Genomic DNA, 14,263 nt, shown 5'->3' on the forward strand with positions numbered 1-14,263 from the left:
TGTGTGTGTGTGTGTGTGTGTGTGTGTGTGTGTGTGTGTGTGTGTGTTCCATGCCTGAAGTTGCCACATGACCGACCCCCTGATATGATTTTCAGCATCCATATGTATTGTTGTTGGACCTTTCCCTACAAGGGCTGGTACTTCTTTAGTAGTTCAGCAGAGCTGATCACAACCAGCCCCTTATGGTTTTGCTGTGGTCTGGTAGCTCCTCTGAACATAGCTAGGCTGGTCCTTTGAGGACAGGCTGTCCATCACCAGAGGCCTCTCCAAGCCTTCCTCAGACTGACCTGCTGGAGCGAGCTCTCTCCTGGGTTAGCTCGTCATATACTGTTTATTAGGTCTAATGTCCAGATGGCACCAGTTTGACCAAAGTGACAGGTCAGAATTTAGCTGATCTTCGAAAATGACCTGTTGTAAAGGTTGGCTGAGTGCCAGTCCTTATGTTGGCATTGGCTAGCCAAACCAAATTGCTGACTTAAGCAAAATGGTTCTGGACACTTGCCAACAGATACAACTGACGTCAGCATGAGACACAGTTCAGACCATGGCCATTCTAGCTGCATGTATAGCGCTTGTGATTTTTTAAAATGTTAGAGTGTTCTCAAGCCTGTTACGTTTTAGAAACAAATCCTAGTCTAGTAGCTTATTAATTACTTATAAGAACTTATGTTTCTTAATAACATTTTTAAAAAACTCTTTTCAGAGACTTCATCAGATACGTTTAACAATGATATCAACAATATACTGTCCTTCATATACAAATCCACTATCAGTAAAGTATGTCCTTTGACTTACTTTTCCATTAGTGGGAACAAATATAGGCTGATGTTTTGACTCGCTCCTTGGTGACCTCTGACACCCATTCCTGCAATAATTGACCAGCTTTTCTCGAGTGTATTTGCCTAAGAATAGAAATAGGGACTGCATACTTCAGAGCCACCTGGTGACACCCCCTCAAAATTGAGTCTTCCAGTCAGTTTAAGTATTTGTCAGAGCTGTGCAGTCATTCTCTAGGACATGCTTTCTCAGGTTAGCCAGAAAGAAGCCCCTCATTTAAAGAGGTGTCATGTCACCCTCGTTGTAGCTAGTGACGATTGGAGTCCCGTTATTCCTATTCTGAGTGGTGGTAGTGTATAAAAACTGATTGTGTTTGGGGGTAGTTTCCATCCTTATTCCTTCAGGTATGTAAGGTGGGATAAGCTGGCAGGACGCATGTGATAGGCATCAGTATGTTTGTGATATGGCAGCCCTCATCCTGGAAGGATTTTGTGATGGCTAGTAGTTCGAATGGATGTAATTTCATTGTTAGTTGTTGAGAATTCTGTGTTTGTTGTTTCTGCGGCTTCTGAACAATCAAGGAAAGACGCAGCCAGTTGGTTTTTGTAAAATGGGAATTTCAGAGGATTTCAGACTTTGAAAGCAATTACAGTGGAAAAAATCTTCCATGTACTTGAAAGATGCAGGAAAAGTATGAATGAATAAGCTAATATTGACTGAATTTGTAATGATTACAATGTCAAGTATGTTTCACTGCCATATGTTACATTTTGCATTTCATTTTAATCACGACTTGGTGTTTCTATGCGTAACATGAAGGGACAGAAAAAACTTCTCCTCTTGCTTTACTAATGTGAGTGTACCTTGACCAGAAGGTTTATTACGGAGAGAAATAGTCTCTAAGGCAGAACAGATGTGTAACTTCCATATGAAACTTTGACCCTGACTCATGCCTCGTAGCTTTGTGCTCCTGTCTTAAATTATGAAAATAACTCAGTAGTGACACTTGGAGTCAGCAATCACTCATCAGAAAGTTGTTGTTGTTGTTTTCTTCACATTTGGTGAAATAGAATTGAATAAGAAGTCTGGAGATCCAGGTTGATTCCCAGGACTGTCATTAACTTAATAGCCATGTGACTACAATCACAGCAGTGTGATGCTCTCTGTGATGGGTGACTTAGACTTAGAAGAAGTTTCTTTGGTCACTTCCATTTCCAAATTTCTATGATATTATGACAGTTGTCATCAAAACAACGACAAAGCTGAATTTTACTATTTCAAAGGTCAGGCCTTTGGAAGTTTATACAAGAGAGAAACCAGCAACTTCTGGCCTTTTCTGAAAGGGTTATGAGACTACCTAAGTACCCCCAAATTGTGAGAGTGCACCATCTTAAACAGTTGAACAATTCCTGCTTTGAAATGCTGATAAACATTCTAACTTGGGATTGTGACTGGTGCTGAACCTGGGAATTGTGTGGCCTTTTAAATTTTAATATGGACAACTTGCCTTTGACTAATGCTTACAAATCAAATAATGAACCAGACAACTAATGAATTGATCTTTAATTGGACAATATAATTTGAGCAGCAATATTTATTTAGAGGTTCTAAGGAGAGGTATCCAGGGAGTAAGGAAGACCTGGATTCAGTGCCCGTCTCTGATACATACTACTTGGACCACGGGCCAGTCATTTCACCTCTCATTGCCCCAGCTAAGTGTCCAAGACGATAATTACAGATATGTTGCCTATCCCATTTAAGGATTTATTAAGCAACTATTATGTACCTGACCTTGTGCTAAGCACTTAGAAATACAAAGAATGGTAAAAACCAGTTCTGCTCTCCAGGAGCTCCCAGTCTAATGGGGATGCCATGCCAGCAATTGTGTGTGCAAAGAACTTATAAACCGAGAAATTGGAAGCAATCAACTCAGGAAAGGAGTTAGCATTAAAGGACATTGGGAAATGCTTTGATTTTTGTTGGGTCTTAAAGGAAGCTAGGGAGACCAGGAGAAAGGAGGAGGGAAAGCCAGGTACAGGAGAAAATGCCCACAGGCTTTAAACAAAACCCACCAGAGGATTTTTATACTTGACCTTGGAAGCAAATAGTGAGCTACTGGAGTTTATGGCGGGGTTGATGAGAATGTATCATCAGAACTGCTTTAGAAGATCAGTTTACCAGGGGGATGGAGTTTGGACCGGAGTTGGGGAGAAGCTGGAGCCAGGGATTCCATTCCATGGTAGGGCAGCAATTCAAGTGTGAGGTGATGAAGACCTCCTCCAGGCTGGCAACAGTGTCAAAAGATGAGAAGATGTATGGGAGATAGGTTTTGAAGGTAGACTTGACAGGCCTTGGCAATAGATTAAATATGGGGGGGGGGGGGTTGGGGTTGAGAGATAATGACATCTTGTTTGGAAGTGGGTAACTGGAAGGGTGATGGTGCTCTTGACAATCGCAGGGAAGTTTGCAAGTGGAGGGAAAGATAACTTTCACTTTTGGACTTGCAGCATTAAAGACGTCTCTAGGACTCATAGTTGAATAGGCATTTGGAGATGTGAGGCTGGAGGTTAGGAAAGAGGTTAGGGCTGGATCAGCATCGAGATGATCATTGATTCCATGGGAGCTGAAGAGATCACTCAGAGAAACAGTAGAGAGGGTGAAGAGAAGAGACTAGGACAGAGCCTTTGGAGACTCCCAGGATTAGTGGGTGGAAGACAATTCCCAGCCCCTAAACACCCGAAGCATCATTTGGCATTTCCTCATCACGTTGTTTTAGACTTTCTTCCCATTGTAGCATGTGTGAATTTGGGGTCTCTTGTCCTTTTCCAAGACAGTGTGATGCTACCAACCATGTCTGTCATTGTACAGTCTTGTCTTAGGCCATCCTTGAATGTTTGTTTTAGATCAGTGGATTTCGGGGTATCTGTCTACTTGAGCATGTGTTCCTCTCGAGGGTATTTTAAATGAATGTCATTGTGGGGTAAATTTATGGACAGCTCTAGGTAGAAGGTATGGCTGTTCTCATGCCCTGCTTTTTCTCTTTCTTTATCCAGCTTCCTTTTCAGAAGCATAGAAGGGAGCCTACTGAAGCTCTTCCTCTTCTTTCCCACACACCTATTTCTTGACCTCAAATTGGAACTAATTAAAACCTGAATGGAGAGTTCTGTGTTGATCTTGGGCTGTCCTGCAGCTGTCATTTCATTGTCCTTCTGTCCTTTGTGTTTCTTGGAGTTGCCATTTTCTGAGTTCTGAACTTGCAGTAGGCCATTTTATGTCTTTTAGTTCCCTTCAGGCCCCATTTCCCATCCTTACCAGGCCCTATTCTTACCAAGTTACTTTAAATTTATAAAAATGTAAATTATTACTATTAAATTATAAAAATTGTAATAGGTTAGAGGTGGAAGGACTTTTAGATTAGGTAAAGACCCTTTTAAATGTTGAGATGAATTTTGCCTCCCTTATTTTTAAGGAATATTTGTCCAAGTGAAGTTAGCTGTCTAGTTTATGAATAATGTTAACTTTCCATTTAACCACCGAACTGGGAATTTACAAAAACTGCTTTTGTTTACCTGAAATTGCTGTGGGGCAAGGGAGTAGGTGGAATATGTGTGAATCTGAAGAAGAACTTTTGTGGTCCTTAAGTGTGGGAACTCCTTCTTCCCTCTCTGCCTTGGCAGTTGTTTGAGCTTGGAGGGGAGGCTAAGTAAGGAGTGCCTGAGAAGAGAGAAGGTGAGGACTTGAAAGGGCAGCCCTGCTCCCGTGTGACAGAGGTGACCTACCTAAGGGAGGGCACTGGTATTGTCAAATTGCAGTCATTTCCTTGGGAAAGTTACCACTTACAACCTCTTTGAATGATGTTGGAGGTCACCTTTTATTTAATTGTTCTTGTTGGAAACTTTTTGTCTCCCAAAGAAACCTGAAGAAGAAAGACTTGATGGCCTGCTTTGGAGTGTTTGAATGGCTGTCGTGTGACCATGAGATTAGACTTATTTTATTTGGCCCCATAGGGCATGAATTGGGACGTTGGTGGGGCTGTTTAGGCTTAATATAAGGAAAAGAGCTCTCCAAAAATGAATGTGCTGCCTTTAGAGATATGGAGCGCTTTCCCCGCCCTGAAGGTCCCAATTGTGCTGCTTATGTCGCTATATCCTAGTATTGGTGGAGCAAGGTTGCCCCTCAGGGCCTTTTTACCTCTAAGAAGGATGTACATTTGTTCTGTTTAGTCCATATTCATTACTTCCTTTGTGGCTTCTAGGTCGTTAATTCTTTGTCAGTTAAATACCAGTTCTGTTTAGTTAACAAATTTGGTTCTATTTGTTAAAGTTAAATTTGGTTTTGTAGTCATGTTTTATGTATAAGCACATAGAACTATCTTCAGGCACTATTTTATTATGCCTGTTATGATAGAGTGCTTCAGTAACACCTGGTATAGAGCTCTGTGGGATTTCCTGGGCACTTGGCCCCTCCCCAACCCCCAAAATCTTTGGGGCTTTTTTGAGGTAAGGGAAAGATAGACCTGACCAGAGCAAAGGGATCCCTGAGGCCTGAGTGCGACACTGTGCCAGGGGCTCATAAAGTTGTGAACCCCGTCTCGATAGAAGGATGTGAACTAGAGCTTTCTGAAGGACAAGGGCTTAGCTCCAGTTCCCTAAACATTGAAGTAAAGGATTTTTTTTGGCCTGGTAGGAAAACATTGGTGGTTTTTGTTTTTAAAATGAGAAAAAGCAATAGCGAAATATTAAAATAAGTACTGATAGACACTAGACACATAAACATTTCCCTACAGTTAAAGTTAGTCTGCTTTGCAAGAGTTACCAGCTTGGTCATTCTCCCAGAAGGTTTCTTTTAGGGTCTGCCTCTTGGAACATTCATCTGTTCAGCAAACAGTAACCTCCAAGAACAATTAGTTCATCGGAACTCCATTTGATGACTAAAAGATAGTGATGTTAGCTTTAGTTGCCCATCATTGTCATCCTCTATTTTTGTTACACTTTCTTGGGCCTGCTGTCAGGAAACTGGATTTGATCATTTGTAGCCGTTTGAAAGTTCACAGTCCAGACCCGGGAAAATTGGAGGCTATGGGAGCTTTAAAGTTGTGAATTAGGAAAAATAAAAACACAGCTAACGCTGCATTTGAAACAGCTTCGAAAGTAGCATGTTTTCTCATGAATTGACAGTTTCTAAATTGTGGATCCCTTTTTATTATCCTTGGATTTCTAAATTTCTGGACACTTCCAGCAATGACCACTCTCTTTTCCTTTTAAGATGATGACTATTCGCCACCCAGCAAGAAACCAAAGAACACTGAGCCAGTCAATGAGGCGGCCAATGCTGGAAAAAGAAAAGTGAGGGAATTCAATTTCGGTAAGTTTTACATTGAAACAGTTCTGTGGTTTTCCTTTTAATTTCTTGTCCTTTGGGCTGTGGGAAAAAAAAGTGAATTAAGCACATGTAGAATTCTCTGAACTGCACATTCGAAATTATTGTTACAGCATAATCTTTTGGAAAACCACCTCCGACATTCCCTCACATAAGAGGCATGAGAACGTCCCCATCTGTTGGAGCACACTTCAGGCTTACGAAAGCTGTTTTTTTTTTTCCTTCAGAAGCACTTGGAGGCCCCTGAAGAGCAAATTGCCTCCTACCTAGTAGAAGTATGTTTTGAAAATCTAAGGCAGAAATGACTGTAGACATTCACACATCTGACCTAGGGAGAGGGAATAAGGATGAAGGCCAAGGCACCCCTTGCCCCTGGTCAGTTGCGGTGATGGGGATTGGAGCTGACTCCTTCTCTTGGGGCACTAAGGGGTCTACCGTGGAAGAGTCTGAAAGGGATGGACTGACCGCTGCAGGGCGAGCTGTTTGATGAAAGGTGCCCATGCAGGCTTGTGTGGGACCAGTCTCAGACCAGTGACCAAGTCACACAGAGCCAGTTGTGTGCTGGGCACCTTTGTGTGCTGATGCCCCCTAGTACTTGAGCAAGACAGACAGCTCTTTCTGGGAAGTAGCATAATCTCCTTTGGGATGAGAACCCGGCCCTTTAGTGTGGCCTTGAGCTGTTTTGTTTTGCCAGAATAGTTTGGCTTTTTTCTGTTATATGCAGTTTTAAATTACCCTTAGTCCTTTTGAATGGTAATCTCTGGATTTAGGGCAGCCTGCTTTGTTAAGCAGACATACACCAAAAGTGGTGAACCAAAGTATTTTTTCGAAGAGATTCACCAGGAATTGTAGCAAACTCAATATTTTCTTGGCCCTGAAACTACTATTCTTAAAAAGTGCATTTTACATGTAAGTAGTATTTTTCATATTAGTTTTTTATGATTATCAGTCTTAAGACTTCATCAGGTTTATTGCCCCAGATTACTTGAATTTGCCTTAAATTTGGTGGTGGAAAGAAAGAAAGGCATGATAGGCATAAAGGCATTTATAGGAGTTGTGGAAATGCAGCCATTCCCAAGCCTGTTGTTTTCTCCTCTTTAGCATGAAGTGCTGAATTTGGATAACTTGCATTATAAGGCCCCACTGATAGCCCTGAAGTCAGAAAATGTCAGGCTCCTTCATTTGGAAATTAGCATTTCTAAGTGATGGAAATCTTCCCATTAAACTTAAAAACATTTCTGCATTTTACCATTTCCTAGGTATGTGTAATTTTTAGAGACCAAATGCTTTGCTTCTTGATATATGACACCTCTGTTAAGGGACTGAAGGGAAACCATTTGTGTACTTAGCATAACATGTTTTTGTGTTTTAAAAAAACGTTTTGGCATTTTCACAAGTTTGGAAAGAATATTTTAAACATTTCATCACTTCTTCTTCTTACTAGAAATTACTATGTGTTAACTAAAGTAGGTCATAACGTCCTTTCATTTTAGAGTCCATTTGCATAGGAAGAAAGACATAGTTTAAAATAACAAAGAAAACTGACCTGGGAGTTAGGAAATTGGAATCTAACTCTAGTGGTCTCTTGAAACTGAGTATTTGAAACCTTGCACAGATGCCATAGTCCTTTCTGCCTGCATTTTTCCCCTCCGGTGAGGACTTGGGCCATCCTTTAGCATAGAAAAGTAAGGGCCTATGAGAAGGTACTGCAGAAATCCTTGGTGTTAGGAGGTGTCGTTTTAATCATATTCACCTTGTTAGATGATTGCTTTAGGCCTAGCATGTGAGGGGAGGGATTATGCATCTTACCGTACTAGAATTGGTTAGGGCTCATTCTTTCATGTTCTAATGTAGCATTTCTCCATTTTCAGAGAAATGGAATGCTCGAATTACTGATCTACGAAAACAAGTCGAAGAATTGTTTGAAAGAAAATACGGTATGTCTAAGCTGTGCAGGCTGATTTTTATACGTGGTAGGGAGGGGCATCCCTTTGACTCTGGCAGGACTGGGCCATTTCTTTTTTACCTTGTGCTGGGACCACCTCAGCAGGGACTAAAATCTGAGAATCCTGGTGGGTGGGCCTTTATTACATTTAGGAGGCTAAGTAAACTATAGAGTTGCTGACCAGGGCATTTCCCTAACAACTGGGCTGCTTCTTATATAGGATAAGAGATTGGTAAAGATGAAGGAAGTTCATTTTAGAGAGTCTTTTACAAAGGAAAAAATGCCGGCATCTTACTGTATTTACTATGCCAGGAAGAAGCGATTCCTATCTTCACACCTAAGAAACAGTTCAACTGCAGCATAGTATGTGAGGTGTTTCCGTCTGAGTTTCCACATTTTAGCATTTTCTGGTCAGAGAAATGTTTCTTTTGCATTTGACTGCTGACAGTAAACATTATATAAGAGTATAAAATACCATTAGTAGATTACTTTCAGCATGAGAATCTACTTACTACATTTGAATAACCTGGCATGTTTCCTTTAAAAGGAATACCTGTGACTCACAGTAAAATATAATCTGTTAGTACTTGAATATCTGAAATGAAATGCTGAGCTAATGAATTAAGTCATTTCTTCATTTTTTAAAAGTGGTTTGGATTTTTTGTTTGTTTGTTTTGCTTGATCAGCTTGTCTGGTGTTATTTTATTTAAATAACTTTTTTCCGACAATGCTCGATCTGTAACCTTCTGAAGACTTTAAAATTCCATCTTCTTTATGGAAAATAGTTTACAGTGTCTTCATAATTTCTTAAGTTCTGAGTACCACTCCTGTCCTTATTGAGGGAATTGAAAATCAAAACTTATCACTTGCTTTCATATGTAAGTTTTGTGAAAAGCAGAAAAAAGGAATTCGTCTGCTGTTTTTGTTTCATTTTCCTTTTCAAATCCTATCTACACAAACTCAAGTTAAACTTATATTGAACTGAATTATGATAAAAATTAAAATTTGTTCTTTGCTTGATAAAACAACACAATTTAAAATATTTTAAATGATTTTTTTTTAGTAACAAAGCTGTCCTACTATATTACAAGCTTAAGATTGTTTTTAAAACGTCCTTATATTGGAGAGTTTTGTAGCATTTTTCTTTTGATATGAAAATAACCAGTAAAGGATAACCACTGTTATTCTAAAGCTAAATCAGCAATTGAGCTATTGGATTCTACTCAGACATTTTGAACACTGTTACCATCAGGATATTTCTGTTTGAAATAAATGAGTTATATGAGTGATAGCAGTGTCTGATAAAACTGCCTGCTCAGTAACAAAGTAGGGGAGTTGATGTAAGGCTTAGGAACAAGAAGAGCTGGGCCTTGTACAAATCTCACTAACCAGAAAGCTCTTGGCACTGTAGAGAATTGAAGGAAAGTCCCGAGTCTTGGAAAGAACGTGATGTGCATATTGGGAAATAGATGATCTGCAGGGTTTGATGTTTTTTTTTTGTTTTTTGCATAATAAAGATTACTTTAAAATTGCTTATTTCAAGGGAAAACAAATTAAGGATATTTTCGTGAACTCTGAATGTTAAATGTAGGAACTACTGTATTTTAATGGTTGGTAAAAATAAGATTACCAAGCGAATCTTGTACATTTTCTAACAATATATCAATACTTGCCCCCATTCTTTGTTTCCCAGTTGCTACAGGATGTTTGCGATTGCTATTGTCCCACTAAGAAAAAATAAGCTTTTTGTAAATCTAAAAACTAAGATGAGCTTGTGCTTACATATCTCCTCCACCACTGGTCTTGTCTAATGGTGTTTTAAATCTTCCGGCTGTTTGACCCAGAACGGCAGTTATTTTTGCATAAAAACCAGTAAAACTGATGATTTGGCACTGAGTAGGCTCAGCCTCTTGATGTTTCCCAGCACTTCTTGATGGCCAACAAGCCTGTGTCTTCCGTTGATGCTTGTAGACAGCTACGTGTTTATACACTCTGACCTGAGTCTCTTTTTCTTTAAAGCTCAAGCTATAAAAGCCAAAGGCCCGGTGGCCATCCCTTACCCCCTCTTCCAGTCTCATGTTGAGGACCTGTATGTGGAAGGACTGCCTGAAGGGATTCCTTTTCGAAGGCCATCTACCTATGGAATTCCTCGTCTGGAAAGGATATTGCTTGCAAAAGAGAGGATTCGGTTTGTGATTAAGAAGTAAGAATTGTCTGGAATTACATACTTCTTTTTAATCTGTTACATACGTTTTGTAGTTGACTGTAGAAATCATTGCTGAAAAAAATTGGATCTGTATTTTAGAAGTGTTCTTGTGTTCTGGTAGAAAGACTCCTGTATTTGGATTCAGGTGACCTGGGTTCAGATCTTGGCCCTTGTGCCTGTTAAGCGCTTCCTCCTCAGTTTACTCATCTGCAGAGGAGGGATACAACTATTTGTACAGTCCACCCATTGAGTTGTCACCAGAACCTGATGTTAATGCATCTAAAGTGCTTTTTTGGTCCAACCCTTGTACAAATGTTGACTCTCAGGCCAGAGGAATGTGGCCGCTGCTAGATGTTCTTTGGGACAGAGATGGACCTGTATGTTTTCCTTACCCAGAAGGCCAATTTTATAGGTTAATGATGGAGACATAACTTTGGGGTTTCTCTTGACCCCGCTCTTTTTCTTAAACCATTTCAAACCTCATTCATTCCTATTAGTATTTCATAATTTGTTCTCTACCATCTTTAAGGTCTGTCAAAATTATTTTATTTATCCATGGTGCTTAAGGAAGATCTCTAATGTAAATGATTAAAGCTGTGATGGAATTTTATGTAAAATCTCATCTTCAATTTATACAAGTAAGGTGGCATACAGGTCTTTATTTAATTCATCCAAACTGTGGGCCTGAATAGATTGACTCGGTAACTATTTTAGGCAACAAATAGCTGATTTTGAGGGGTATCTTACGGAAATAAACCAGGCTTAAAAGTAGATAGTTACAATTTTGGCTCCCAAAAAATATTGATGAGCATGTCTCTTGATGTGATGTGAATGATGTAATATTTTCCTGATATAATGAGAATATTGAAATGGCTAGGTATAGAGAAGCCAAAAAAAAAAAGTCTTAAATTATGGATAGAGACATTTTTAGGTCCTTTCATTGACACCACCTTATGCCTTAAAGAAAACCTTGATTGTGAACTTATCTCTGTGATCTGGACATTTGTGAAAAGGACATGATGGATGAGACTTAGTAATTTACCATTTGGACTTACTTTGTTCGGCCATCTTGAGTTAAGTATCCACTTGGGCCTAAATACTAGGAGTCCAGATTGTTTTTTCTATTACTTTGCTTTGACATTTGAATACTAATTAATTTTGTAAATTTGACCTGTTCATTAGTTGTTATTTCCTTTCACCTTTCAGACATGAACTTCTCAATTCAACACGAGAAGACTTACAGCTAGAAAAACCAACTTCAGGAGGTCTGAGTTTAATATTTGTTATGCCAAATTAGAAAGTTTTTTGAGCCTTCATTTTCATGTATTAATGAATAGCCATTACTTTGAATAGTATTCTTGTTTGGGTAACTCTATTTGATGTATTAGCATTACAATAGAGTCTCATGTATTCCATTTCCACCCAAATTTAGATACAGAAATACTGAGCATTTATTAAACTCTTCCTGTGTGCCAGGCCTTGTGCAAAGTGCTAGGGATACAAAAACCAGAAAATGAGACAATCCCTCCTCAAAGAGCTTATGTTCTTTTTTTAAATCAACAATCACTTCCATAAGCTTTTGAGTTCAAAATTTTTCTCCCCCCTCCCCCCAGGATGGTGCGCAGTCTGATATAGGCTATACATATACATTCCTATTAAACATTTTCACGTTAGTCATGTTGTAAGGAAGAATCAGAACCAATAGGAGAAACTACAAGAAAGAGGAAACAAAACACAACAGAAGGAAAAAAAAACAGCAAATAGTATGCTTCGATCTGTATTCAAACTCCATAGTTCTTTCTTTGGATGTGGATAGCATTTTCCATCGTGAGACTTTTGGAGATGTCTTAGATCCTTGCATTGCTGAGAAGGGCTAAGTCTATCAATATCAGTCATCGAATAGCGTGACTGTTACTGTGTACAGGATTCTCCTGGTTCTGCTCACTTCTCTCAACATCGGTCTATACAAGTCTTTCCAGGTTTTTCTGAAGTCTGCCTGCTCATCATTTCTTATAGCACAATAATATTCCATCACATTCATATACCAAAACTTGTTCAGCCATTTCTCAACTGATGGGCATCCCCTCAGTTTCCAGTTCTTTGCCACAGAAAAAGCTGCTATGGATATTTCTGTACATGTGGATCCTTTTCCCATTTTTATGATCTCTCTGGGATACAGCCCTAGAAGTGCTATTGCACATTTTTATAGCCTTTTGGGCATAGTTCCAAATTGCTCTCCAGAGTGGTTGGATCATTTCACAACTTCACCAACAATGCATTAGTGTTCCAATTTTCCCACATCTTCTCCAACATTTACATTTTCCTGTTTTGTCATGTTGGCCATTCTGATAGGTGTGATGTGGTACCTCAGAGTTGTTTTGATTTGCATTTCTCTAATCAGTAGTGATTTGGAGCATTTTATAAGAGCTTACATTCTACTGGGGGAAGACAGCAACACAGAGAGGGCAAGACAGAAGGGGTGGGTGGGGTTCTGTGTGAAGATGGAGCCGGAAGGAAGTGAAAGGGCCAAGTGACACAGGACATGGCGCCTTCAGGCAAGGACTCAGTGTGGATGGCCAACTAGGACAGTGAAGCAAATTTGGGGTAGGTAGATAATGGCCATTAAAAACCAAAGAGAGGGGTAGTTAGGTGGCACAATGGATACAGCCCTCCCCCTGGAGTCAGGGGGACCTGAGTTCAAATCCAGCCTCAGATATATAACACTCACTATCTGTGTAACTCAGGGCAATTCACTTAACCCCAGTTGCCTCACCAAAAAAAACCCCCAAAACAAAACAAAACAAAAAAAAAAAAAACAAGAAAAACTTTGATTGGGTAACAAGAAGCAGGAGGGAGAGACAGGAAGGGAGTAGGAGGAAATCCCATGCCAGGTGCCCATGTGAGGCTTTTTCTGAGCCTTGGGAAGTCTGGGCATCACCATGACCTTTGAAGTAGCACCTGGACAAGGGAGGTAGCCGGAAGGTGTCCACACCTCCTCACCCTGTTAACGCTTCTGGTTTTCGGAAACAGTGCTGAATTAACTTATTATTTTTTCCAAAGGCAGTTGCTAAACTGGCTAACTAAAGAAATTAACCACGTTGGTGTTTAAAACTTAGAAACCGAGTCAGTCTTTGAAAGGGTCTCAACTTGCCACCTTCCTGGTACGTTTCATTTTTATAATCTAGGCAGTGCCAGTTCCTAGTGATTAAGTACACACTGCTCCTCCTGGAGGGTTTAGCCTGGTTGAATTTCTTTAGCATCTGCTTGTTCCTTGGAATCCCAGAACGAAATGGAAATTCAGAGTGTTCTGTTGAGTATAGCTTACACTTTGGATTCTGGAAGCAGCATGTTAGGGAATAGGATGCGGGCCACAAGTCAGGAATGACTTCCACCCACTTCCCATGCCTGTGTGACCTGGGGCAAACCCCGTCACTGCTCTGGGCCTCGATCTTTTTTCATCTGTAAATGGGAATAATAATATCTGTGAGAAAGTAGGGGTGAATTTCTGATGAGATGGTGGGTAGGAGAGATGCCTTTTCACCTGTGAAGTGCTCTGGGCATATCAGTCACTGTTAATAAGGATGAGATTGTTTGTTATTATTATTCTTATTTGTTTGTTAGGAAGGTGAAAGTTGACAAAGCTGGAAAGGAATCAGTTGCTTTGAGTGAGCAGAGTGAAGGCATTTGGGGGAGCCCTTTTCTTCAACTTGATGCTAATTAATTAATAAATAACCCCTCGGAAGACCTTGTTTTCTCCCTGGTTGCTTCAGCAAGACGGTGCATATTAAGGGAATGTGCTCATGTGGGGGAAAGTAAACTACCCTTTAGTTGTACCCTCCCAGATGTTTCACAGGCCTTGTGTTCTAAACTGTATAGTTAATTGAAAGGACTTTCCAGTAGCTGATTCTAGGGATACTTAGTGATCATCTGTGGGTTGTGTCACTTGTGGATTTTCA

General features: G+C 40.0%; 1 protein-coding gene across 9 annotated transcripts in view; it reads left to right on the plus strand.

Annotated features, from left to right (window-relative positions):
* The window catches only part of GTF2I (general transcription factor IIi), a 91,104-nt gene that overhangs the window by 53,814 nt on the left and 23,027 nt on the right, over window positions 1-14,263 (plus strand). For all 9 annotated transcript variants that reach the window (XM_027861975.1, XM_027861977.1, XM_027861976.1 and 6 more), the window contains 4 exons: window positions 6,043-6,141; window positions 8,028-8,093; window positions 10,121-10,304; window positions 11,514-11,572. In XM_027861975.1, coding sequence (XP_027717776.1) covers window positions 6,043-6,141; window positions 8,028-8,093; window positions 10,121-10,304; window positions 11,514-11,572 — 408 coding nt within the window. The remainder of the gene's footprint in view (window positions 1-6,042; window positions 6,142-8,027; window positions 8,094-10,120; window positions 10,305-11,513; window positions 11,573-14,263) is intronic.

The sequence above is a fragment of the Vombatus ursinus genome, unplaced genomic scaffold (assembly GCF_900497805.2).
Source record: "Vombatus ursinus unplaced genomic scaffold, bare-nosed wombat genome assembly UNPS02014768.1, whole genome shotgun sequence".
Taxonomy (NCBI): domain Eukaryota; kingdom Metazoa; phylum Chordata; class Mammalia; order Diprotodontia; family Vombatidae; genus Vombatus; species Vombatus ursinus.